The sequence below is a fragment of the Heloderma suspectum genome, chromosome 5, assembly GCF_057233095.1.
Source record: "Heloderma suspectum isolate Gila_16-S chromosome 5, 16-S_ref, whole genome shotgun sequence".
NCBI classification, from domain to species: Eukaryota; Metazoa; Chordata; class Lepidosauria; order Squamata; family Helodermatidae; genus Heloderma; species Heloderma suspectum.
In genome coordinates, this window is record NC_139462.1 from 153,383,517 (window position 1) to 153,407,777 (window position 24,261).

The following is a 24,261-nucleotide window of genomic DNA, read 5'->3' on the forward strand; positions in this document are numbered from 1 at the left end:
ACAGTCCTTTCTATTAAAAACAACAACAAAAACAACTGCCCGTGTATTTATATTAGACAAAGTTTAGTTGTAAAGTGATGGGAGAAAGAAATATGGGAATAACTTTTTTTAGGAAAGAACATTTATTAAAAGCTGCATCATAAACACCTTGGCTGCATAAGAAGAATTGTGAGTTTTGACCTGGGCAATCACCATTTACAGAATCGTATTGCAAAGCGGAGCAGAAAGCTGGTGGACTATGACAGTGCGAGACATCACTTGGAAGCCTTGCAGAGTTCAAAGAGAAAAGATGAAGGCAGAATTTCCAAGGTAAGATCCAACTATACATTCAGAATTGCTGAGTGTGAGTGAAATTGCACCCTGCCAAGTGCTTGCTGAATCCTCTGTTTTTTATGACTTCCCTCAGCCCTAAAACTCATTGCATGTAAAGGTTGGGCCACCAAACATGGGGATTTATCCAAAATCTGCCAGGCTACAGTGCATAGATGGTATACCACATGCAGCCTAGAGCTGCAATTTCTGCATCTAGAGCCACGTTTCTAATGTGAGCCAGGCCTCCCTTAGGAGACAAGGTTGGCATTTCCCCGTGACATCTTTCCTTTGCTCTTTGCCACACAGCGGGTGTGTGGACTATATGCCCCTGCTTCACCCAGTTAAAATGTGACTAGCACTTTATGGCCAGGCCCCATGTTGCTCTGGTAACATTTATAGAGAGGAATCATGTAGGTCAGCCAAACGACTGTGTACATGACCAAGGAGAAGGTAAGGTGTGGGTTGATGGCCAACCAGTGGTGTAGTCGAGGCAGGGCTCACAGGGTCTAAGCACCGGGACTTTTTGATTAGCAGGGACAGTGACATCACCTGCCACCCCCTCAGGATCCTCTCTTCCCTCTGATCTTCACTGTAGTCCTCAAAGTAGCTGGGGGGAAATGGATTTTCCCAGCAAAATACATTGTTGTGAGCTATCCCTGTTGTAATGCAAAGTCTTTTATGGCATCTTAATTAAATGGGTAATAAAGTCTCATTAGCTTTACAAAAGCACTAGAAATGAAATATATAATACAGAGAGACTGATGGATCAATGCAGCTGCCTGCAATTTTGGGCTCTCCTTGGGGTTGTGGCTGTGGGGACTGTCACGATGAATGCCTACACTTCAAAATTCACCACTATACCACTGGAAGTAATCTGAGATGTTTTAATTTTGTGTTGAATTGTTGTTTCTCGGGAGCTATTAAAGGGTTCCATTCACTTTTTCTGACTTAAAAATGTTTAACAGTTTTTCACATTTTTATGACATTACAAACAATTTAAAAACCATATTGCCGAGCACCTCTGTGATAAGGGCAGATGAGTGGTCAGGGCAAATGCTTCCGGCCTTTTATACATACAGGCATAACCTGTTCTCACAGGTTTAAACCACAGTGGGCTGCAGCACATGTTGGTGACCATTTTGTATATTCAAGCTGTGACTGCAGCTTGTTGTGTCATGAGAACCCAGCATTGGTGGGTTATGTGGTGGTTAGTCACAGTCCTCGCAGAACACATGGCCTGTTTTAGTTATGCGAGGATTGTTTAACCCTTGCTCAACCCACCCATGCCGTGTTCGGATGACACAACAAGCCACGGACATGGCTTGAATGTTCAGGATGGCACCTGAAGCCATCCTGAATTTAAATAAGTCATGATGAGCCATGGCAATCATGTGAATCCATTCAGTCTCTTGGATTGACAGGCAACCTTATCTCATCATCAAGATGTCATACCCTGTGGCATTTGCCACATATTATATTTATTGTATGATAACTACACCTGTCACTTGATCGTGTGAGTGTGCGGAACTGCCCTTTCCAGATGTTTTGAATTTCCCCTCTTATTAGCAGAAGGCAACAAGGCTGACCCCACTTGTGCAAACGTCTTTGAGACCGAAACTGTAAACTTTAAGAAGTGCCTGGGGACTCATAAACCAGCCCCTTCAGGGCCAAACAAGATGTGATGTTAGTTGTGTGAACAAAATTAACGTGCGTGTTTTTTGTGATGGAAATAGGATGGGTCGCAGGGATGAGTAGGATTAGGACCACTGGGAGATAGAGATTAGCCCTTCCCCCCTGCTATGGTCCTGACAAAAATCCCTCCCCTTGAAGCTACTGGCACCAATTAACACAGCATGTACTTCTGTCTGTGCCACCATGGTGTCTTGCCAGAGAAGAGAGCTTCTTGCTCCATTCTGCTGCACTGCCGTGCTGCCACTGCAGATGGCCACAGGGTAGTACTGCAGCTAGCACTTCAGTAGGGGCCAGATGCCATAAGGGACATATTCCTATAAAGCTGCTGACTCTGACCTGCTTCTTCAGGGACAAACTACACATTGCACGTAATGCTTAGCATGCGGCTATGTCTCTTTTTTTCTGTAATTACAGTCCGAGGGCTCCCGTAGGTATTGGAATCGCAGCACGCAGGGAGTGGAGTTTTATCCTTTCCCTCCCCGTCCCTTCCTTCCCGTTGTCGCCAGTGGGAACTCTCTTACTAAGCCTCATAGTAGTGTGTGTGTGTGTGTGGGGGGGAGATTTGTGGGGTTATGTCTGCAGAGGGAAGGGGTAAACATCTTCTCCCTGCATGCTGCAATCACAATAACAGTCCCGCCCCACCCCCAGGACGTGAATTAAAGAAAAACAAGAGACATAGCTGCACTAAGCATAATGTGTAGCTTGACCCTAAATCTCAGCAGCTTTGCTCAGTCACAGACTGAGCTCTCAGACTGCCTGTCCCTGCTTCTCTTCTTGACTGCGTGCCTACTTCTTAGCTGGCCTCAAAAGATTGCCATCCCTAAGAAAGCCCATCTGAGGTTGCTCAGTCTATCATCCACTGCAATTTGGCAAGCACTTGTTTGAAAACCAATCAATTTGGTTTTGTTCTAGGCAGAAGAAGAGTTTCAGAAAGCACAAAAAGTATTTGAAGATTTTAACATAGATTTGCAAGAAGAGCTGCCATCTTTATGGTCAAGGTAGGTATACTTCAACTTTTCATAGAAGCCTAGAGTAGCCCTTCCTCAGCCTTGTGCTATCCAGATATTCTGAGCTACAACTCCAAATCAGTCCCAGCCAGCATGGGCAATAGTCAGGGATGAGGAGAGTTTAGTTCAGAACATCTGGAGGATGCTGGAGAAGGTTGGCCTAGAGAAGTTAGGTTACCATATCTTTGCAGTACTTTCATGAGACTTGAGTAGCTTTAGTAACTAGTGCAGCAGTCATTTTTCATTTAGCAGAAAAACACCACATTTGATCCAAAAATGAAACTCCTAGAGAAATTGGATCTTGATATTCTCTTTGTTGGGACCTGAGGAATCCCTCTAAAGATGCAATCCACATCTTAGACCTGATTGACCTGGTTCGCACATAAAGGCATGCCGAGTGCATTCTGTGGCCACTTTGAATATTCAGCCCGCAATTGGGGGTTGCTAACGTGACATCTGAACCCAGACGCTATAGGTTAATCATGGGTTAAACAACCCACAGTTAACCTACAATGAGTAGTTAGGTTATTCAGAAGGGCTGCAGAATGCGCCTGGCACATGCTGCAGAATGCGCCTGGCACATGCTGCAGCAAGTTGTTGGTTAATGAATCCAAGATTTGCTGCCATTACGTGCAAACAGCTCCATTTAGCCATGGATCCAGCATACATATGTTACAAGTGGAGGAGCCACAGGAGCAAATCTTGGGCTTGCACGATTGCTTCACTGGCATTGACTCCATGGTGCAATCTGACAGGTATGGGATTGCACCATGGATGAGAGGTTGTCATGCTGCTGTGAATCTGTTTGAAGGGGGCTTAGCTTAAGACAACATTACACTGAAAATGGGGGGAGTTGGTATGTTGCCCTTTACATGATATATCTACAAGGCCCCTTCTTACATTTCCAGAATTAATGCTATGCAAGAGAATAAACTATTGTGTCTGTGTAGAATAATTTTCTTGGATTTTTTCGTTTTTGCAGTGTTTCAAATCCATAGGGAAAAACAATATGTTGCTTTGGCTGTAGAATATATATTCCATGGTTTTTTCTTTCTCTTTACAACCTTTTCAACTTTATTTTGTCATTCCCACGTAGGCGCGTTGGCTTTTATGTGAACACATTCCAAAATATCTCCAGCCTTGAAGCTAAATTTCACAAAGAAATAGCTTTGGTGAGTAAAAAGAAATGCCCTGTAGGAGAAAGGCAACTGAAAGCTTTCAACTAAGTTAAAAATACAGAAACTGGGATGAACACATTGAATCTTTGCCTGCTTTGTTCCTTTTCTGTTATCAAAATAATCATTTCTTCCTATAATTAGCATTTGTGAATGAAACTAGTAATGAATGATGTTATAATTACTATAATGGTTTCTTATTATATCAGAGATGATAACTATGATAAGTTGGGAGTTGCCAGATGACCTTGTGGTAATAAAATCACTGAGCATTCAGCAGTAGGTATTTAAGATACTGGACATGGGGTAAATGGGTTCTTCTAAGGCCAAGGTAAATGAGTGCTCAACAAAGATGCTGTTGGTGGATCATCTTGGATTTGTAAAGCTATTATGGCAGCAATCCTATGGCCACTAGACACTGTCTAGAGGGCCATAGGATTTTTCAGTTTCTGGGAACTGAGGTTGGAGCCAGGGCTCTGATTGCGGCTCCCCGAAACTGTGCTCCCTGCCCCCGCCCAACCCCTTGTAGCTGGTGCGGTTCTTTCTGCACCAGCTTCTTCTCCGCACTCAGAAACAGAGTGCAGAGGGGGGTGAAAAGGGGCAGTCCCCGGGTCAGGGAAGGGAGGAGAACATGGAAACTGCTTTACAAGGCTTCCTATGTGCCGCATGGCCTTCCCCCGCCCCCCGAAGTCCCTGGCTAAATGTGCAAAAACGTGCATCTAGCCAAAAATGCAAGGTGACAGGAGCACAGAGGCAATGATCACATCTGTGCTTCAGCCTGCCTGTGTGGGATAGGCATCAGCCTCTGAGTTTGGAGGCTGATGGCTATTTCCATAGGATTGAGCCCTATGAAGTTGTTCCTCACAGTATTATGAGACTGGATCATCACCACAATTGCAAAGGGCTCTGTGAATGCTACTTTATGAAGCACACATGGTAGTCTTGGGTTCAAGCTTCTCTCCATGTGTACAATGTAACATTTTAAGCAGAATATGCTTGCAGTCCTGTACACACTGACCTGGAAGTAAGCCCAATCGAACTCACTGAGACTCACCTCTGAGTAAACATGTATGAGATTGCACTGTAAACTAGGTTTATTGATACACAAACCATTTGCCTACACACATGCAGTTGTTATGGTAATTGAGGGAAAGCAAATGAGAGCCCGGGAGTTATGCAAAGGAGAGGGCCTTCTCTGTGGTGATGCCCTGACTCTGGGGCCAACTTTGTTTTCTTTTCAGCACCTGGTTAAAACATTTATTTTTTGCCGGACATTTTAACCTTTTAAATATTTTAGATTCCTAATAGTTAAACATATATATAAATGTACATTACTTTTAAACTGAATTGATTGTTGTTGGCTTTGCTGGTAGGGGAATTATTGTTATTTAATTTGTTTTTTGATGTGTAATTATATGGTTTTTATATTGGATTTGTTTGTTTTTGATGTTGTGTATACTGCCCTGGGATCCTGTGGATGAAGAGTGGTTTATACATTTAATTGATTGATTGATTGATTGATTAATTAAGCAAGCCCACAGTTACCACATTGCCTATATCCTCTGTCAAACAGCTTCAAATCTTGCCTTCAGAAAAAAGACCATCCAGCCCTAAAATGCACCGCTAAACAAAGCTCTTTACCTTAAAAGAAGTAACTAGAAAATGTAAGGCCCTTGTGATAATCTTAGCTCTATCCCACCTTCCCCATAATAGGTCTTAATAGTGGTTCCAGTAAGATAGAAGACGGCTGTAATGGGAAAAGAGGTCCCACTTCTGCCTTGGTACAAATCCTGACATGCATACTAGCAAATCAAAGCTTGGTTTAGCCATGCCTCAGGGCCAGGCCTGCCTTTTGTTTTAATTTTTAAAGCACGCCATGTACACTTATCCATTTACACATATATACACACACATGCCACAGACAATTTATAAACAGATGGGAAAACAGCTCTGTGAATGTCAGCCAGGTGACTTCGTGAAATCCCAAGTGCCAGCCAATCAGCCTCATCTATAGCCAGTTTCTGCTGCAAACATATGACTCGGCATTTTCAGAGCTTAAAGAAAGTACATTTGGATTAATTGCAGCGAAGAGGATGCTTTCAGATAGGCCCCCACTGCTGTGAAACTATTATAGAATCATAGGGTTGGAAGGGGCCTATAAGACTATCGAGTCCAACCCCCTGCTCAATGCAGGAATCTAAGTCAAAGCATCCCTGACAGATGGCTGTTCAGCTTCATCTTGAATGCCTCCAGTATGGGAGAGCCCACCACCTCCCTAGGTCATTGGTTCCATTGTTGTATTGCTCTAACAGTCAGGAAGTTTTTCTTGATGTTCAGCTGAAGTCTGGCTTCCTGTACCTTGAGCCCATTATTCCGTGTCCTGCACTCTGGGATGATTGAGAAGAGATCCTGGCCTTCCTCTCTGTGACAACCTTTCAAGTACTTGAAGAGCACTATCATATCTCCCCTCAATCTTCTCTTCTCAAGGCTAAACATGCCCAGTTTTTTCCATCTCTCCTCGTAGGGCTTTGTTTCCAGTCCCCTGTTCATCTTTGTTGCCCTCCTCTGAACCCTCTCCAGTTTGTCTGCATCCTTCTTAAAGTGTGGCACCCAGAACTGGACACAGTACTCAAGATGAGGCTCAAGATGTCATCAGCTTAATATGCCAACCAGGTCATACTACTGAGATGACAAAGAATATGTATATTGTATTACGAATGTTACGTTAGTGGCAGCAAGGGATAAAGTACTTTTTTATGAACCCATTCTTTTCCTTTTAGCAATAGATGTTCACAGCGTAAAACAATGCTCCTTTTCTTCCCAAGAATATTTGTAGCACATCTTAACGATGAATTGTGAAGCTTTGCAGATGTGTGTGACTGTGACCGTGTCCTGTTTTTAAAAGAATGGTTCATCTTGGTCCTGCGGGGGTGGGGGTGGGGATGTGTGATTTTTAGTTGATTCTGTTTTCCTCTAAAATAGCATTGTTAAGATGATGACCATTTTTGTCTCCTCAGCTATGCCATAAACTTTATGAGGTGATGAATAAATTGGGAGAACAGCATGCGGACAAAGCCTTCACTATTCTAGGAGCACCCAGGTAAACAAGTGTCTATCGAATAGCTAAGCCAAGGGTAGGCAAGGTGGTTCCCATGGGCACTTATGTGCTCACGGGCACCTTTCGTGGCACCCACCAAGGTGCCCTACCTCTCCCATTTGAAAAAACAACAACCACATTTTCTCATTGGCATCTGGGATTGCTGTGAAATAGGTTTCTGTTGATGCTGAAAACTGTGGGTTCAAATGAGTTATTCAGAGTGTTGGGGCTCAGACCTCACCTCTGTCTTGCAGAGGCAGAGCCTTTTGGGCAAATTCCTTGTCCTTTGCCGTGCCTTCCAAGGCAGCCATTTTGTGGTGCCCAGGACAGTTTCTCAAATTGCAAAATGTCCCCAATGGCCCAAAAAGCTTGCTTACCCCTGCCCTAAGCTAGGTACATCAATAGTATTACTTGTAACTTTGGGCTGAGTAAAATGAATCAAAGTTTGGGAGTAAATAACATTGAACATGAGTGTTTCACCTTGTTTTGTGTCCATGTATGTTTGTGCGTTAGAAGAAGACTTTAGTTGTTGGCAAATCGATATAATTCTGCAGAAATAAATTACATCATGTTACACCAAAAACAGATCAGATATTTACTAGGGATGCTTGAGGAATCCATTCTTTGTTGAATTCCAGTATGGATGGACCGACTAGATATGCACCTCCTGGACTAATGTACATATCAGAGTGTTTACGCAACCTGTATAGGTCTCAAAAGTGACCCTTGTTCTTATTTTTTGCCCCCATAGTTTCATGAGGATAAGCCAGCCTTCCACGATCTGGTGCCCTTTGGATGTTTTGGACTTCAAGTCCCATCAGCCCCAGCCAGCATGGCCAATGGGAATATTGGGAGTTGTAGCTCAAAATATATGGAAGGCACCAGGCTGGGGAAAGCTGCAGTAAGCGCAGCTCCCTCAGTAGAAAGCTGCATATGTTCTACTGTTGCTAGGTTACATTGAGCAGGGATCAAAAATAGTATACTATGCTCACAGAATAAAAGTAAAACATAACAACTATTAGTAAGAAGTGAAATTTCTTCTCACTGGGGCCAGGTTTCATCTCCTCATCTCTTCCACCATCCCGAACTGGCATTCCAGCTGTCAGCTGGGATTCTCTCAATTTCAAATTTCCAAGTTTGCTTCATGTGTCACATGCTCAAAATCCTCATGTTCTCATTTCAGTTAAGTGGGAGCTGGACCTTGGGGGCAGGTTTTGCCACAATGCTTGCTTTTTTTTTTTGGCACATGTCTATATAGCTTTTTTTTAACCCCTGAATCATGACTGTGCAACTTTGGTAAGTACCTTCTGGGTCTACACAGAGGGTTGGATCCAGGATCTGCTTTCTGCAAGAGGAAGGGTTTGTTAACCTCCCCCGCCCCGCACGTTCCGGTTGAATTCCAGTTCAATTCCCGAATTACTCTCGCCAGGTGTGGCTTATTGTGACATGCAAACCCGGCAAGAGTGGGTGGCTGGGGTGGTTAACAAACCACCCAGCAACCCTACAACAGAGCGTGGGTTCTGGGTAGTTTGTTAACCACCCCAGCCAGCCACCCTCACTAGGTTCTCATGTAACAAAAAGCCGTGCCCAGCAAGATTAATTAGGGAAATCAGGTGGCACGTGCCCGGCATGTGTAGGGGTGGTTAATAAGCTGCCATGGCTTATAATCCACCCATGCTTGTGCAAACCCAGTCTCTGTGTAGCATTTTCAGGGGACTGGAGGTTTTGCCATGGGAAGTGGGGTGTGGGGAAGTTCGCTTCCAATAACGTTAGTTGGTGCAGCATAAATCTGGATCCCACCCAGAGGCTGCAAGTTTACTATTATATTATTAAATAATACGTGGCATAGGCAGCTGTAGGGTATCTGAAAATGTTAAAGCTGAGCCAAAATGAGGGGAGCAGTTTGCAAAGATTCCTGCCTGCTCATCCCCCAAATAAAAAGCTTCCCTCTTCAGTTTTGTTGTTGTTGTTTTTGGGAGGTTGCAAAAGTATTTGTACCACAGCTATTTGTACCAGCACCCAATCAAAGGCTTTCTGCCTTTATCCTGAATTGGCTTTGTGAAGTTGTCACAGCCACACCTGACTTGCAATGTGGTGATGTTTCGATATTATCACCCTGGCTACATGATTCCAAATTGGCTGGGATCATGTGGCCAGGAAGAAGTTCGTTTAAACAAGAAAAAATTGTGCTGGAGCAGCAGCAACAAGGCTTGAAGGTGGGTTCACCGTACACCGGAAGGTGAATAAGTGGGTTCAAGAATATCTTGCACCCTGTCCTGCAAGCCCCCATTTTGCACCCAAGATGTTAGCTGGAGCACATCTGGCACAGCCCTAGAAAATTGTACTTTTCTTTGAAAAACTTGTAGAGAAACCGAATGGGAAAGAATGTGTTAACGTCTGCTTTCTTTTTTAAAAAATATTTCCACAGAACGAGGTGGTGAGTGAACACTAAGATGTACCCTAGTTTAAGAATACAGTTGCTTTGCTTTAGTATAGAGAACATGATTGAGGTCTAGTCAATCATGTCTTACTTTAAGTCTCCACCAAGACACTGAAGCCCGTGTCTCATCTTATTGAGTGAGATGCTTATAGAATGCAATAGTCGTCTGCGTCTTCAAAATACAACATTATTGTTTTTATGACTTGTAGATCTTAGTTGTTCTTAGAGAGCAGAATGATTCCTAGATGTTAGGTTCTCCAGCTTCTGTTATTTAACTGCATCAGTTTTGACAATGATACTATGGTCATTGAGGATCTGGCTCAATGGGTTGTATTAGTTTCAGTTCTTAAACATGTCCCTCCTAATTATTACTTATTATGGCTTTGATATATGTTTAATGATTAAATGTGTGCTATAACTCTAGTATATATAGCTATAATAGATTTGATACACACACACACACACACACACACACAAATACTCTATAATAAATGTCAAAATCTGGTGAATATTGACATTCAAATGTGAATGCTAACAATCCCATATACATTTTGTGCATGTAAAAAAGCGCAGAGTTGCACTGTTGAATCTTAACAGTCACCTAAGTGTGACTTTCAGCATCACATGAAAAGTGCATAAATACCTATTTTGGGGCATTCACAGAATTCATCTGGGATTGCTGAACATAAAAGGTGTCTGTTACATGTAAAACAATTGTTCATGTGAAATTATTTCAAATGTGGCATTGTGCCTTCAAGTGATAACAGGTGGGTGGGGAGAGTACCAGATGTCCCAGAAATGAGACATTTTCAGATTTCTGGTAAGCAGAGTTCCTATAAAATAAATATCTAGAGAAATATATGATTGGTTTCCAGGATTTAATTCATTTTACATAGAACATAAATGGACCACATGTATCCTTCATAAATGGAAACCCATATACTTTGAAATATACAAGTATGTTTCTTGTCAGTGCTGAGAAGCAGTTCAATATGTTAAAACCAATGTTTTTTAAACACTATAAAGTAGTATTTTGTCTTCTACTAGTGATTCAGGTCCGCTCCGCATTGCAAAAACTCCATCACCACCTGAAGAGGCCTCGCCTCCACTTAGTCCTGAAGCGAGTCCAAATCATACATTGGCGGCACCACCTTCTCCAGCACCAGCACGGCCGAAATCTCCCTCACAGGTAGTATGAGCAAAATTAAGAGAACGTTTTGAAATGTTTGTGTTATGATTTAAGGTTATGCTGGGGGTTAGACCTTCCTTGCAGAATTTTCTATATGCAGTGTTTGTAATGTATTTCACATAAAGGGCCTCAACAAAATATGTCAGGCTTTGTGGCAGATGTTTCCAGTAAATACTGGCAGATGATGAGCCGCTGATGAACTTTGTTCTCGATTGTTCCTAAGCATATGGTCATGGCCTCTCTCTTTTGCCTGCTTAGCTAACACCTTGCTATACGTTTTAGACTCATGTGCCAGGCAGAGCAATCCTACAGGTGCTGAGGGAATGCTCTGACACTGAAGCGCTCTGAAAATCCTATGCTTTGCCAGCAGATGCCCAGCAGAGCAGGAAGAGTGATGGAGGATCTTTGCCTCTTTGTCCTCCTTTCTGCAGAGATTCAACTTGATGTGCTTGTGGGCATCTAGTGGAGTTGCAGGGATGGGGTTGGGGATGGGAGCTGTGAGCCTTTAGGATCATGTGGATCCTTAGCAACTTCCCGCCCCACCCCCTTCACCCTCATCTTTACCCAAAGTTGGAGCTCTGGATTCTAGTGAGGAATCACCATGGTGCTTTCCACAGCAGCTGTGATAGGTTGGAGGGGCAGCAGGGAAAAATCCCCATTTGGATTTCCCTTCCCGATGTCATAACAGTGTCTGTGGCCTCAGAGGGAAACTGCACAATATCCTATGGTCCCTGGGACGATCTCCCAGGGACCATAGGATTCCTCACCCAGTTACTTAATGCTCCGCTTGTTCAGAGCTTATGGGCAATGAGGATGCAGGATTTCACTGCCTTCAGACCAGGCATATTCAGGCTTGATATCCTGAATTGGACAATGTTGTTGATTCGAAAGGCAGAGAATTTCCCCTTAAGGGTGCAATCCTATGCATGTTTAGACAGAAAAAGTCCTACAACTCCCAGCATTCTCTAGCCAGCCATGGCTGGCTGGGGAATGCTGAGAATTATAGGACTTCTTTCTGTCTAAACATGCATAGGATTGCGCCCTACTAGTGTAAAAATTCAACATGGTTCCATTTTAAATGAAGGTGACCACAGGCAAATCAGATAGATGATCCTGGTTAATGAAAAAAAAAGTTAGCTGTTTAAAAGCTGTGTGATTATCCAAGAAGAATACAATAAAAAGCCACTCAAAGGCAAGTGCTATTATTATTAAGTCAGTCTGTGTAGTGAAGTTTTCACAATGTTTCCTTCGTCCATCTGAACTACTTGGTTCAATGATCAAATCCAAGTAATTTACATTGCTGTAGCAGCACCGAATGTAAACAGTACTATAACCTAGGGCAAATTTGCAGAGGGGTGACTGCTTCAGCCAGAGTCATGATCTTTTCCAGTAACAACAAACAATATATCTATATATGCATATGCATAGACATGTGTGTGTGTACACATACATATACATACATATACATATACATATACATATACATATACATATACATATATATATATATATAAAATCACATTTTCCCAAAAGTTGTGCCTCATTTATGTAAGCCTAGGTTTCATGTATGGACATTTTTGAAGAACACTTGTGCAGATCTGAGCAGTTAAGGTCAGGGATACTCTTGTAATATGGAAGCAACCATGTTGGGTCTGCCTAGCTTAGCTTTTTTCATTACACTGAATAAAACCTCTGTCCCTAACTATGTACTAGTGTGGGGAGTGAGGATCCAAGTGCAGCCATAGTCATATCACAACCTACGTCACATCTGTCATAGACAGATACCCTACTCCCCACATACCCTTCTCCCCTACTTTTCCCTGCTGTCACACCCTGGTTGTAGGTGGCAGCCATGTTTGCTGACCCCTTGCTCCTCTACATCCTTTGCCAGTCAGGGAAGTGTCTGTAAGATGGTCCCTGTGTCTTTAGAGCACCTGATAAGATTTCTGCAGTGCAGCGTTAGATAAGCCTTAACAGTTACATAAAGAGACTGGCACCATTGTGGAGATTTTTTCCTGGCTGCAAAACATGAAGGAACAAGAAAGCAGTGGTATGAGTGTGCTGGCAGCTGTGGGGGATGATGGGAAGGACTGGAGAAGGATGAATTTGCCAATCCTCTTCTTCTCTTACTGCCCCCAATCCCACAATGTGCTTATGACATCTGGGCATTCTTTTTTCTTTTATAGCGAGCCTTTTAAACGAAAGACAATTTTTAAAACATGTTTCCATAGCCTCACTACCTTACAAAGAAAAGGCCTCTTACCCCTTTTACTATTACTACGATGAAATCTCTGAAGACTGAATTATAGGCTGCCAACTGCATCTGGCATTAGTCCGAACAGCGGATTCACCATAGCTATTTTTATCCTCATATACAAGGAATATAATTTCCTTTCCTGCAGGGTAAATGTGATTTGATTTCTTTTCTCGCTGGCTCTCTGCTAGTCTGTAAGAAATGTGTCAGCACAGAATGCTCATTGCAGTTGAAGAGATTCTGTCTGGAATGCTGACAGCCAGCTGAAATTTATAATATTTCCACAGATCTGGAGTATGCAAAATATGCTAGCACTATATTAATTTCCCAGTGTCAAATATTGCCATTTTCCTTCTTTGTTAGCCATTCTCCCATAGTCCAGAAGGTTGTCATCAGCCGATATTAAGATTTTTACAAGATTTTGATTCACTTAGAAAATTACCTCCTCCCCTTCCATTCACAGGATACTGAGAGCCCCCTGTTCTGTAAGCAGAATTTTGCTCAGGGATCTCTGGATCCAATCCAGAGTGTTTTATCACCATTATATTTCCTCAGAATGTGAATGGGGTGTGGGGGGAGAAATAAAAAAGAGAAAAAGATGAAAAACTGGGACCCCTTGAAATAACTAACAGACCCATTAATATGACAAGAAAATATGTATCATATCAGTTCATAAAAATATCCTTCTATTGTGGTCAAATACACCCTCCACCCATATATCTAAAAATATAATATAGTCCTCTACCATTCAGTGGCTTGGATCTTAGGTTTGGTTCCACGAACGGAACAGAGTTCATGTTTAAAGAACAGAGCTTTCCCGCCTGCCATTTCCCTCTGCAGCTCCCTCTGTCCCCACGCAAATTTGCTCCTGGGGGTTAGGGGATCCTTGGGTATGATGCGGAATATGGGGGGGGGCTGCAAATGGAAACGGGAGTTGGCAGAAATTCCACCCAACAGGAACAGAGGAGCAACTTAGGCTGCAGTCCTATACCCACTTACCTCAGAATAAGTCCTACTGAATTCAGGAGGCTTATTTCTGAGTAGACTTGTGCACAATTGCAGTGTTAGCAATTAGTTAATTAATTCATTTATTATTATTATTATTATTATTATTATTATTATTACATTTATATCCCACCTTTTTTCCTCTTGCAAGGAACCCATATTGACTTACATGGTCTACCTTCTCTCCACTTTATCCATTTTATTAACCCTCTTAAGATCATATTAGTTGAGAAGGACTCCAGATCTACTTAATTTTTTTTTACAGTTCATAATTCTCAAAATTCAGAGGGTTGGATCCAGACCTAGTAATACTTGGAGTAGACCTTTTTAAATTAATGGGACTTAATTAAATTGTGACTAATTTAGGTCCCATTGATTTCAATGGGTCTGCTGTAAGTATGAGTAAGTCTGGATCCAGTCCACTGTAATTAGAAGCAGGGTATTTGACCACAATAGCTGGGTATATTTTTATAATTCTATAATATATATTGTTCTATAATTCTAAAATATAAATTGTTATTTGTTTTATTTTCTAACACCCTTCTTTCATCCCCTCAAACTGAGAGACCTAAAGTAGGTGAAACTATACCTACCTTCTCATTCAAAATGTTTTCGGATTTGCACAGGTATAGGTGCTCTAAGCAAAAATAAAATAGATCCTATCGTATCTTGAGATAATGTCTATTTGGGTGAGTTGGCCACTCTTAGAAAACAGGAATGCCAATACATGAAGAGTACTGGAAGTTTAAAGTCAAAATGATGCAGGATTTGTCAGCACCCAGTTTGGAGCATTGACAAATTTGTTTGTTTTTTATCTTTGCCCCAGATCAGTTTTGGTGCAATTTTTGTCACAAGTTTTACTTCCCAAGATGTTTATTCTTTGTTTAGCTGAGGAAAGGACCCCCTGTCCCACCACTGCCTAAACTCACACCAACAAAAGACCTGCAACAGGAGAATATAATCAGCTTGTTTGATGACAACTTTGTTCCAGAAATAAATGTGACAACTCCATCACAGGTGAGTCAAGAATTGAATATTGTTGTTCCAGTCTCTGAAAAAGACAGTTCATTTAACTTCAGGGCATGTCATACATTTACAGTGATGTACTGGGGTAATCCTTGCTTACCCTCACAACAACCCTGTGAGGTAGGTTAGGCAGCAAGACAGTGAATTGCCCATTGCTCTGTGAGTTTTTTGGGTGAGCAAAAATTTGAACCCAGCCCAAGACCAATACTGTCAACTAAACACCCATAACTCTTATAGCCTTGTTACTAATCTTAATATATATCCACATGGGGAAATCATTAATGAAAATAAAAACATTTAGACTTATGAATTAGTGGATGCAGGCTTGATTCTATAGCATCTGGATTGGGAAGGATGTTTATATCTATCTATCCAGCCAGCCAGCCAGCCAGCCATCTGTTTTTAAACAATTTATTTTAGTAATGCATTTAACATGACAATTTATACAAAGTTATACAAAAAAGGAAACAAAACCTCAGCAAAAGTGAAAAAGAGAAAGAAAAATCTAAAAAAATGAAACCAAGTTACAAAACTAAATAAACAAGGAAGCAGAGTTGTAAAAGAGATTTCTGCCTAGCCTATTATCATTCCAATAAATAATAACAACATCCATTTCTCTGTAGTACCAACTGTCTGTTGATTTCCCTTTCTTCTATAAATACTTTCAGATAATTAACCCATTTCTGCTATTTCCAGGTATTTGATCAACCATTCATGCACTGTAGGTGGATGAGCCCTCTTCCAATTTCAGGCCCATACTATTTTAGGTGCAAGTAACAAATTTATAATCAACCTGGTTTTAAAATGTATTGTAGCAAATTCCATTAAAAAGAACCAATGTTGTGCACAAGTGGGAGAGAGTGAGCAGACTGCCTCACACACATGCCACTTCTGCTTTTATTCCATTATCCATGACTGGCTCCTTTGTAGGTTGTTGAGCGTGACATCTGAACCCAGATCAATGGGTTGTTTAGGAGCTAAACTGCCCAGTGGTTAACCCATGGTTTGTTGTAGGTTTTTGAGCAAAAGCAGAAATGCCGTGCATCCACCCAGTCCTGCTTGCCCCCGATAGCCCATGGTTTGTTTATCTGAAGGACTGTTGTTACATGCATACAGGGACTACATCTATGAAATGATGCTAACCACTTGCAGCCAGTGTTGACTATAGATAGGTAGAGATAGGTAGAGACAGAGATCTATCTATCTATCTATCTATCTATCTATCTATCTATCTATAATTATACTGTATATATATACAAAATTCATACTAGTGTAATACCTTTATTATGCCAACCTAAAGAACACAACAAATTTACAAGTTTTTGGTATCTCCTGGTCTTTTCATCAGGCAAGATGTTACAAGAAGCAGATTTAACGGTGGGGGTGGTGGGTGGAATGGGGAGAAAAAAACACCTGACTTGATAGTCAAGTCACGGTGTCTACATGTTCAGATTTCCAAGATGAAAAGGGGAGGAGAGCTCTGCAGACATTCAGATTAGGCTCTGCAGGCCATGTGATGAACCTGCAGACACTGTTACTTAAGAGCGCATTCGAATTTTGCATGTGACAACGAAAACTGTCAATAAAGCATGATTTTTGAAAGAGGTTAAAATTCAGTATTTGTTTTCTAACAGAATGAAGTTACTGAAGCTAAAAAAGAAGAGCCGTTGTTAGATCTGGACTTTGATCCTTTCAAGCCTGATGCTGCATCTACTATGGTAACCCATTCTCCAATGTCTCAGGTATCTTTTTTCTTGAAATATTTTTTCTAATATGTACAGTTATATACATATTACATTACATCTCACATTACATTACACCATAATCAGGGCTTTGTTACACACAATTCAACGGGAGCATCGAAGAAATCAGAAAACTCTATTTTCATTTTTTTTAATTAAACCAAGTTTCTAGCCCTTATGATTATCAACAGTTACCAGAATATGTCTGGGTGATGTCTTCTGATATCTCAGGACCTCTGTGGGTGGCTGAATAACATTTACAGTGGTTGCACTTGCGGCTTCAGTGAGCCAGTTCACACATAATGAGAAGTCACCATGGGTGAATTTCTCTGCGGGGCTTCTTGTTGCGGCGCTGGCCACCATTTTGAAAATTCAAGCTGTGGGAGGGGGTGTGCCACAGCTTGTTATTGCATGTGAACCTGGCGAGAGTGGATTGTTGGGGTGGTTAACAAGACACCAAGAACTCCAGGCCTGTTTTAGGGTTGTGGGTGGCTTATAAACCACCCCAACAACCCACCCTTGCCAGTTTTGCATGTAACAACAAGCCACAGCATACCCCCACTGCAGCTTGATTTTTCAAAATACAAAATGGCAAGCTCTGTGGGAAAATTCACCCACCGTGGCTTGCCGTTATGTATGAACCAGCTCAGTGTTTTACGTACCTCCTTGTCTATAGATAACCATGATTTGCAAACCCAGAATGAATTAACCAAAATAGTTGTAAAATGAGAAGCCAGTTATGCAAAGTAACCAAATTATGCAAATCCCAATGTGCATTATATATACAGATTGCAGAATACAGCTTCACTTGGAGCTTAACAATAGCAGTGCCTCGGTAATGAGGTGGGCAACAGAAATGAGAAGTAGGTGATTAAGAGGAGGTTACTCTTGGTCGGGAGCACCAGGTAAAACAGCTAGCTTGGATGCCAGCATAGTGCCAGTATGGCCTTTTTGGCATTTCAGGAAGTAGTTTTGACACAATCTAAGTCACCATTTTTTGTGGTCAGTGAAATATTCTTGAAGAGGCTGAAAATCAGCTTGGTTGGGGTACTCGACAGCAGACCGCAAAGAGAAGCAGTTGTCTGTGGGCAGATTGGTTTTTAGTGCATGACATCAGTGAAAGAGATGGCAGCCTTGCTCATCCTTTGTCCGATGGAAAACGTGGTGCATTTCAAGGTGCTTTTCAGCATACACAAATTGACCCTTAATCATTTTGCTGTGGCCCTGTGTTAGCCATTGAAACCTGTGATGCTGGTGTTTCGAAAGCCCCCTTAATATTATGAAACTGAGGGTCATTTCACACATTGCGTGGGGGGAAAAGCTGCTTGGCCACCGACACAGTCCTCAACAGGAGCTGCAGCTAGTCATAGCTCCTGACAAGACTCTGTATGATACAAGTGCTTGATAACATGCGTTGACTGTGTTTATGCATTACTCTTTAGGCGTACACTTAAAAATGTAATGGGTGAAATGGCACTAAGATCTGCAGTAATGCACTTGAGCAGCTCCTGTTTCATTTCAGTAGTGTTCATTGAGGGGGACTTTCCTTAAAGGAAAGTGCCTTCAGGGTGGAGTCAGATCCCTTTTTCCTAGTGCTGTGGCTTCAGTGGACAAAGCAAATAGAGATTTGAGAAATATCTTAAATATATACTACCCTATCCCACAAAAGAATGTGAAGCCAAACTCTGTTGATGACATGAATAATCACACTGCTATCTAATTATGCCTTACAGCACATTAAAGGGTGTACAAATGAGGTTTTCAACACTGTCCTTCTTTCCCTTCTTGTCAGACGCTACCCTGGGATCTATGGACGGTAAGGTGGTTTGTTATCTTTGCATGCTGTCTTCTTCCTGTTTGTTTCTATAGGGCAATTGGCATACAAGGTGTTTAAGCATAAGGAAAAAGGTCAGGTCCCTGTCCCATAGAGCTTGCAGCCTAAATTTTGACAGTAGAGGAAGAGACTGGGAAGAATAACAAGGATGGATGACTGTGCACAAATGCTGTTACGCGCATTTAGGTTTTGGTTTGGGATAAAGATTGGGCGTTTTTCTGGCTGTGTATTTTTGTAAGAGTCCAGAAGAATTGAAATCTTCATGTAAAAAGAGATGAAATATGTGTAGAGAAAATGCGTATATTATGTTTAAAGTATGACATGCCATGCAGGGTTATTTACTAGGAAAAACAAATTATCTCTATGGCTGGTTTGCACATAATGCTAACCCATGGTTTTCAGGATGGAATAAACTGTGATTTGTTTTCAGAATCTCTGGGTTGTTTGTTTCTCTCCTCCTCTGCCTGCTCCCTCCCTGTATCCCAAATGCCTTTGTGGCACTGTAGTACTGGCGTGTAGAGTGGCTGGGGTGTTGTTTTTTTTTACCACTCTTGTCTGCTATCTCTGTAGCCTGGTGCAACCCGTGGTTCTGGGTTCGCATGGAATGACAACCCATGGTTTAAAGAACTCAAGAGTTCACAACAACAACAACCCATGGGTTCTCTTTCTATGTTGTTCATGGTTAACAAACCATGGTTTGTTAGTGCAGCCATGTTCACACATCATAATAACCCAAAGTTCAACAACCCATACTATGGGTTACTGTTATGTGCAAACCAGGCCTATTATGTTCCATACCACTCCCTAAAAAAACCCCACTTCTCCAGAATAGGTCTATGAACATAGATTACTTTCTCATATGTATACTAAATGCCTCTCCAATCACAACTCTGTAGTTTTATGCTGAATTATCTTCTGTGTGAATGCAAGGATTAGTACAGGTATATTTGTGCTGATATGGAAAGAAATATCTGAAACTCAGTCTGATTATTCTGTTGGTCTTGGTTCTGAATGATTTTAAATGAACCTTCTTTATAGGGAATCCTCTGTTGATAAAAACACTAACCAGAAACCTTGTGTTTGAATGTTCATCCGCAGCTTCACAATACAAATGCTGACATTGCTTATAATCAAATCACTTTATTATAAAGACCTTAAAATGTTGATTAAAAAGCAAATCTAAAGGAACAAATGTCAATGCAGTGAGCTGGTGTAATTGGTGTAAGCAGTTGCATTGGTTTTTTAGTTCAGTTCTGTTTGCCCCATTGTTGTAATATTCATCAGAACAGTCTCAATGGAATTAAATCCATTTTTGCCTGCATTTCTAGAACAGCACAAATGTCCTCTGTAAAGTTTGTATAAACCAACCTCCTTATAGACACTGTGCAAAGTCTTTGAGGGTGTCTTAAGGTCTTTTCAAACTGGCAGAGAAGATAAATAGGCATTGGATGACTCAAGGACAGAAATAGATTAGCCTGAAAGAAATGGGAATCAGTTGTCTCTGTTAGAAAAGGCAGTGTTTTGACTAGGGTTAGGGAAGAGCCAAGTTTTCCAGTGGTTCTCTTTTGAGATTTCCCAAGGGTCGCTTAGTAGCCTAGGATAGCCTTCCCCAACCTGGCTATGCTGGCTGGGAATGAGAGGAGGTGAAGTCCAACACATCTGAAAGGTACCAGGTTGGAGAAGACTGGCCTTGGAGATGGGATCAATAGCAAGATAATAATTCATATGGTTTTGGGGGGAGTTGTGGTGGTGGTGGGCATGCATGCACACACATGGTTAGATCCAGATTTAGTCCTACTTAGACTAGACTCAAATCAATGGGACTTAAGTTAGACTAACTTAAATACTTTTTATTTCAATGGGTCTACTCTAGGCATGACTAAGTCTGGATCTAGCCCATGATGTCAAAGTGCTAGCTGGGTCCAAATCCTGTGGAGAAGATAACCATAATTGGACAACTTTTGCAGACTTGACTATTTCAGAAGTTTGGGGGATACTTTCTATTAATGCTAGCTTCATCCCATGCTACTGTTAAATTTCTATACCTGCAAGGGTGCAATCCTATGTATACTTACTTGGAAGCAAGTCCTGCTGAGATCAGTCAAAACTACTTGCAAATAAAAGATAGTTGGGATTGTATAGTTAGCTATTTTTCCCCACGAAAGAAATCATCACTTCAGGTCTGTATTACTGCTTCTTAAAAAGAATGTTCAGACTTTCAAGACAATGACTGGGTTCACATAACACGCCAACCCGAACAAACCATCATTGGTTAGCATGTCATCTGAACCTGGACCATGCTTCTCAGGGTGGGTTGTTTTTCCCAGATAACCCACCCTGAGAATCCACAGTCTGCAGAAGGGTTGGTTGCCTGATCATCTGGTGGGTGCACAAAACAACCCACTCTGCATGGCCAGTCACCCACCATGGGCTAGCGTGACTTGTGAACCTTCTGACTCCACAATATCATGTTTACTCAAAAGTAAGTCCCACTGAATTCAATGGGGCTTAGTCCCAGACACCTGAGTATAATAATAGGATTGCAGTCTTATGACATTGTATTAATAACAGAATTTGAATCCTGGCAATATTGGTAATGAATTATATCTGGATAATTTTCATCAAGGTTGAAAGAATCAATAAATGCAGCTGATGCATTGAATTAATTGATTGCAGATTAGAAAATGCTCAATTGTAATCAGAGTTGACAAGTGACATCTTGAGTTGACAAGTGACATCTGTGGCAGTGACATCAATAGAACTTCCTTTGATTCAAGTAGTGGTTTTAGGGCTGGAGATGGATGGTAATTCTTTTAAAACAAACTGAAGGATGTATGAAAAAGATGGTTGCTCGCGGTGTCTCACCTCAATTTCATACCTTGAAAACAGGTTTCACATGGTTTTGTATTGTTTCAAAACACTGCAAAATCTGTTTGACCAGATGCGATCATGGGATGAAGAAAGTGTGTGTGTGTGCCTGCCTGCCTGCCTGCCTGCCTGTGTCTGTGTGTGTTTGCACATGCATGTGCAGATCTTCACATGTGCACCACGAGGAGTTAAGCCTATCTCTCAAACAGCTTTCAACTCTCTTAAAATATTGTCTGACTCCAGCCATCAATGACGTTTCCAAGCTGGAAATCCCTGGGTTATTTAAGTGAGAGAAGACTATTAGTTTCATCGAGTGCTTTAAAAGTTTCAACTCTGTTACTGATTCATTGATCCACGTCAAGCTGTTGACTTGAATCAGCTGTCAACCTTAACTTCTACTACAATTCATAATCCTAAACTGGTACTTTTATTTATCGCATTTGAAGTAGCTCTTGGCAACATACTTGGAGTTATTCCATCTTATCTTCACAAAAGCCCTATGCTATTGAGAGATAAAGACTGGCTTGAGTGAGCGGGGACTTGAACCAAAATTCAACACTCTAACCACATCCAATATTGTAGGAAACTTTTGCACACATGGATTTTTGGGTGATTGGTACTCTAAGTTCAAGTGGCGTGGATCTGCAGATTGGATAACTGGGGGTGCGATGCTAGTTCTGATCATGGCTATACAATATGGACTAGCAGGAGAGCATGGGAAGAACATGTATTGTCAAACCAAAACAGCAATAGCAACTCTGAATCCTTTCTAAATTGCTAACTGGACTGATATTTGTGAAACCTTTACATAGGCTGAATTTACACATAGCACTTTTATCATTATCATACTGCAGTGATAACTACTGGTGCACATGACACCAATGGGCACCAATAATTATCACTGCAGTATGATAACAGTATAACTGCTATGTGTAGATTCAGCCATTGAGGAGATTCAACAGGATGTAATTAGATGGTGCTTAATCAGCCAGTAATTTGATAACATCTTGCCCAAGGAGCCATTGGGTTATATCTGTTACGCTAGCGGAGCTGGTGTTGTTCCACTAGCAGTTACACAACTGCTTGCAGAACAAAGTCATAATGAGTTGTGCAATGCCTTGCACAAGTCAAAGTCAAGTATTGGATTTGACAATTGTGCAAGGATAAAAATGGGGTTTCCACAAGCTGTAGAAGTTTTGCACTAGTGGAATTACACCACTGGATACAAACTGTGGTTTGCTTTTGCTAGCATAGTATAATGTCTCCCAAGGTTGATCTTTGTTTTAGTGATATGTTTTTCTTCCACACAGACAAGCAGTGAACTGGTGCAGCCGGTAAGCAGACTCTCTATTTCACCTGCCAAAGCTACTCTTTAGATAGATAACTACTATCTCCAAATGTATGCTGTTCCCACAAATGCTGAAAGTTGTGTTAATTCCTTAACTTAGTCATGGTTCCTTTCTAAATGAAAGTTACCATAGTAAAATATTGAATGCTGTGTTTTTCTCATCAAGACCACCTTTATCTTTTTCATCTTGTTTTTTTTTTCCTTTACTTTTCTGTCTGCCTAAAGCCTGATTCTTCAAAAAGTCTTTCCCTGTGTAACCTGGTCATGGAGGAAAACTCAAACAATGGGTCAACAGAAGATGTTAACAAACCGCAAACTGATCTAGGTTTGCTCAACCTTGGCCTAGATAGTAGTGCAGCCAGTGAGAGCCAGGAAAATGCTGCAGGGGTTCCTTTGCCTTTCCCCAAGGCAGAGCAAACCTCAACAGAATCATCTGTTGCATTGGCTACTACTACTTGGCCTGAAGTAGGCAAGCAAGAAGATGATGCATCTTGGACAGCCTCTCTAGATGACAATCAAACCATTTTCCCAGAAGCATACCTGGATACTAGCCACATTGCAGACAGTGGCACAGATTTGGTGGAGACTAACCAGACTTTAGTGAGTGAAACTATGGCTGAGAAGCCTGCAGTGAGAACTGATAGCTTTCTGGATGGAGCCCCGTTTAGTGTGGAAAAGACAGAAGAGGAGAAACATGAAACAGAAGAGTCTTTGTGGGCAAATGTGGATCCATGTGAAAAGGTAGAAACCAGAGATGCTAATCTCAAAGAACTAGACTACACAGAGGAGTCTGAAGAGAGAGCTTGTGACAATAAAGGCTACAGTGAAGTAGAACATATTGAGGCCTTAGCAAAAGCAGACCACGAAACCCTAACAACCACTGAGGTAGAAACTGTCAGGGATTCAGAATATAATAATGAGCAACCAGAGACAACTGTTGGCAGTTACCTTCAGGAATTGGGCCTAGAATTTAATGGCATTGTTATGATTCAGGAGCCGGGTGAAAGAGATGCTGAGGAAGTAGTGAACACAGGGTTGAGGTATGCGGTGAGTGACTGTACAGCTGTAGAATATAGCAGGTCTGAAACCGAGAATGGTTTAGGTTCCTGGAGTCAGGATCATGGAACAGTGTGTGTGGATGACTTGCCCTTTGCTGGGAATATGGCCATAAAAGGCATGCAGGAAAGTGAAATGGCAAATATTACAGGATTCGCTGACCTAAATGTCAGAGACAAATCAACTGCAGAGGTTGGAAATCCTGTGTGTGGTGCT

General features: G+C 41.6%; 1 protein-coding gene across 1 annotated transcript in view; it reads left to right on the forward strand.

Moving 5' to 3' along the window:
• Positions 1 to 24,261, forward strand: part of AMPH (amphiphysin) — a 125,455-nt gene that overhangs the window by 81,055 nt on the left and 20,139 nt on the right. Inside the window, 10 exon segments of the mRNA XM_084857850.1 lie at positions 202 to 309; positions 2,917 to 3,002; positions 4,108 to 4,183; positions 7,204 to 7,286; positions 10,771 to 10,912; positions 15,060 to 15,192; positions 16,815 to 16,939; positions 18,732 to 18,755; positions 22,952 to 22,975; positions 23,215 to 23,730. Coding sequence (XP_084713976.1) covers positions 202 to 309; positions 2,917 to 3,002; positions 4,108 to 4,183; positions 7,204 to 7,286; positions 10,771 to 10,912; positions 15,060 to 15,192; positions 16,815 to 16,939; positions 18,732 to 18,755; positions 22,952 to 22,975; positions 23,215 to 23,730 — 1,317 coding nt within the window.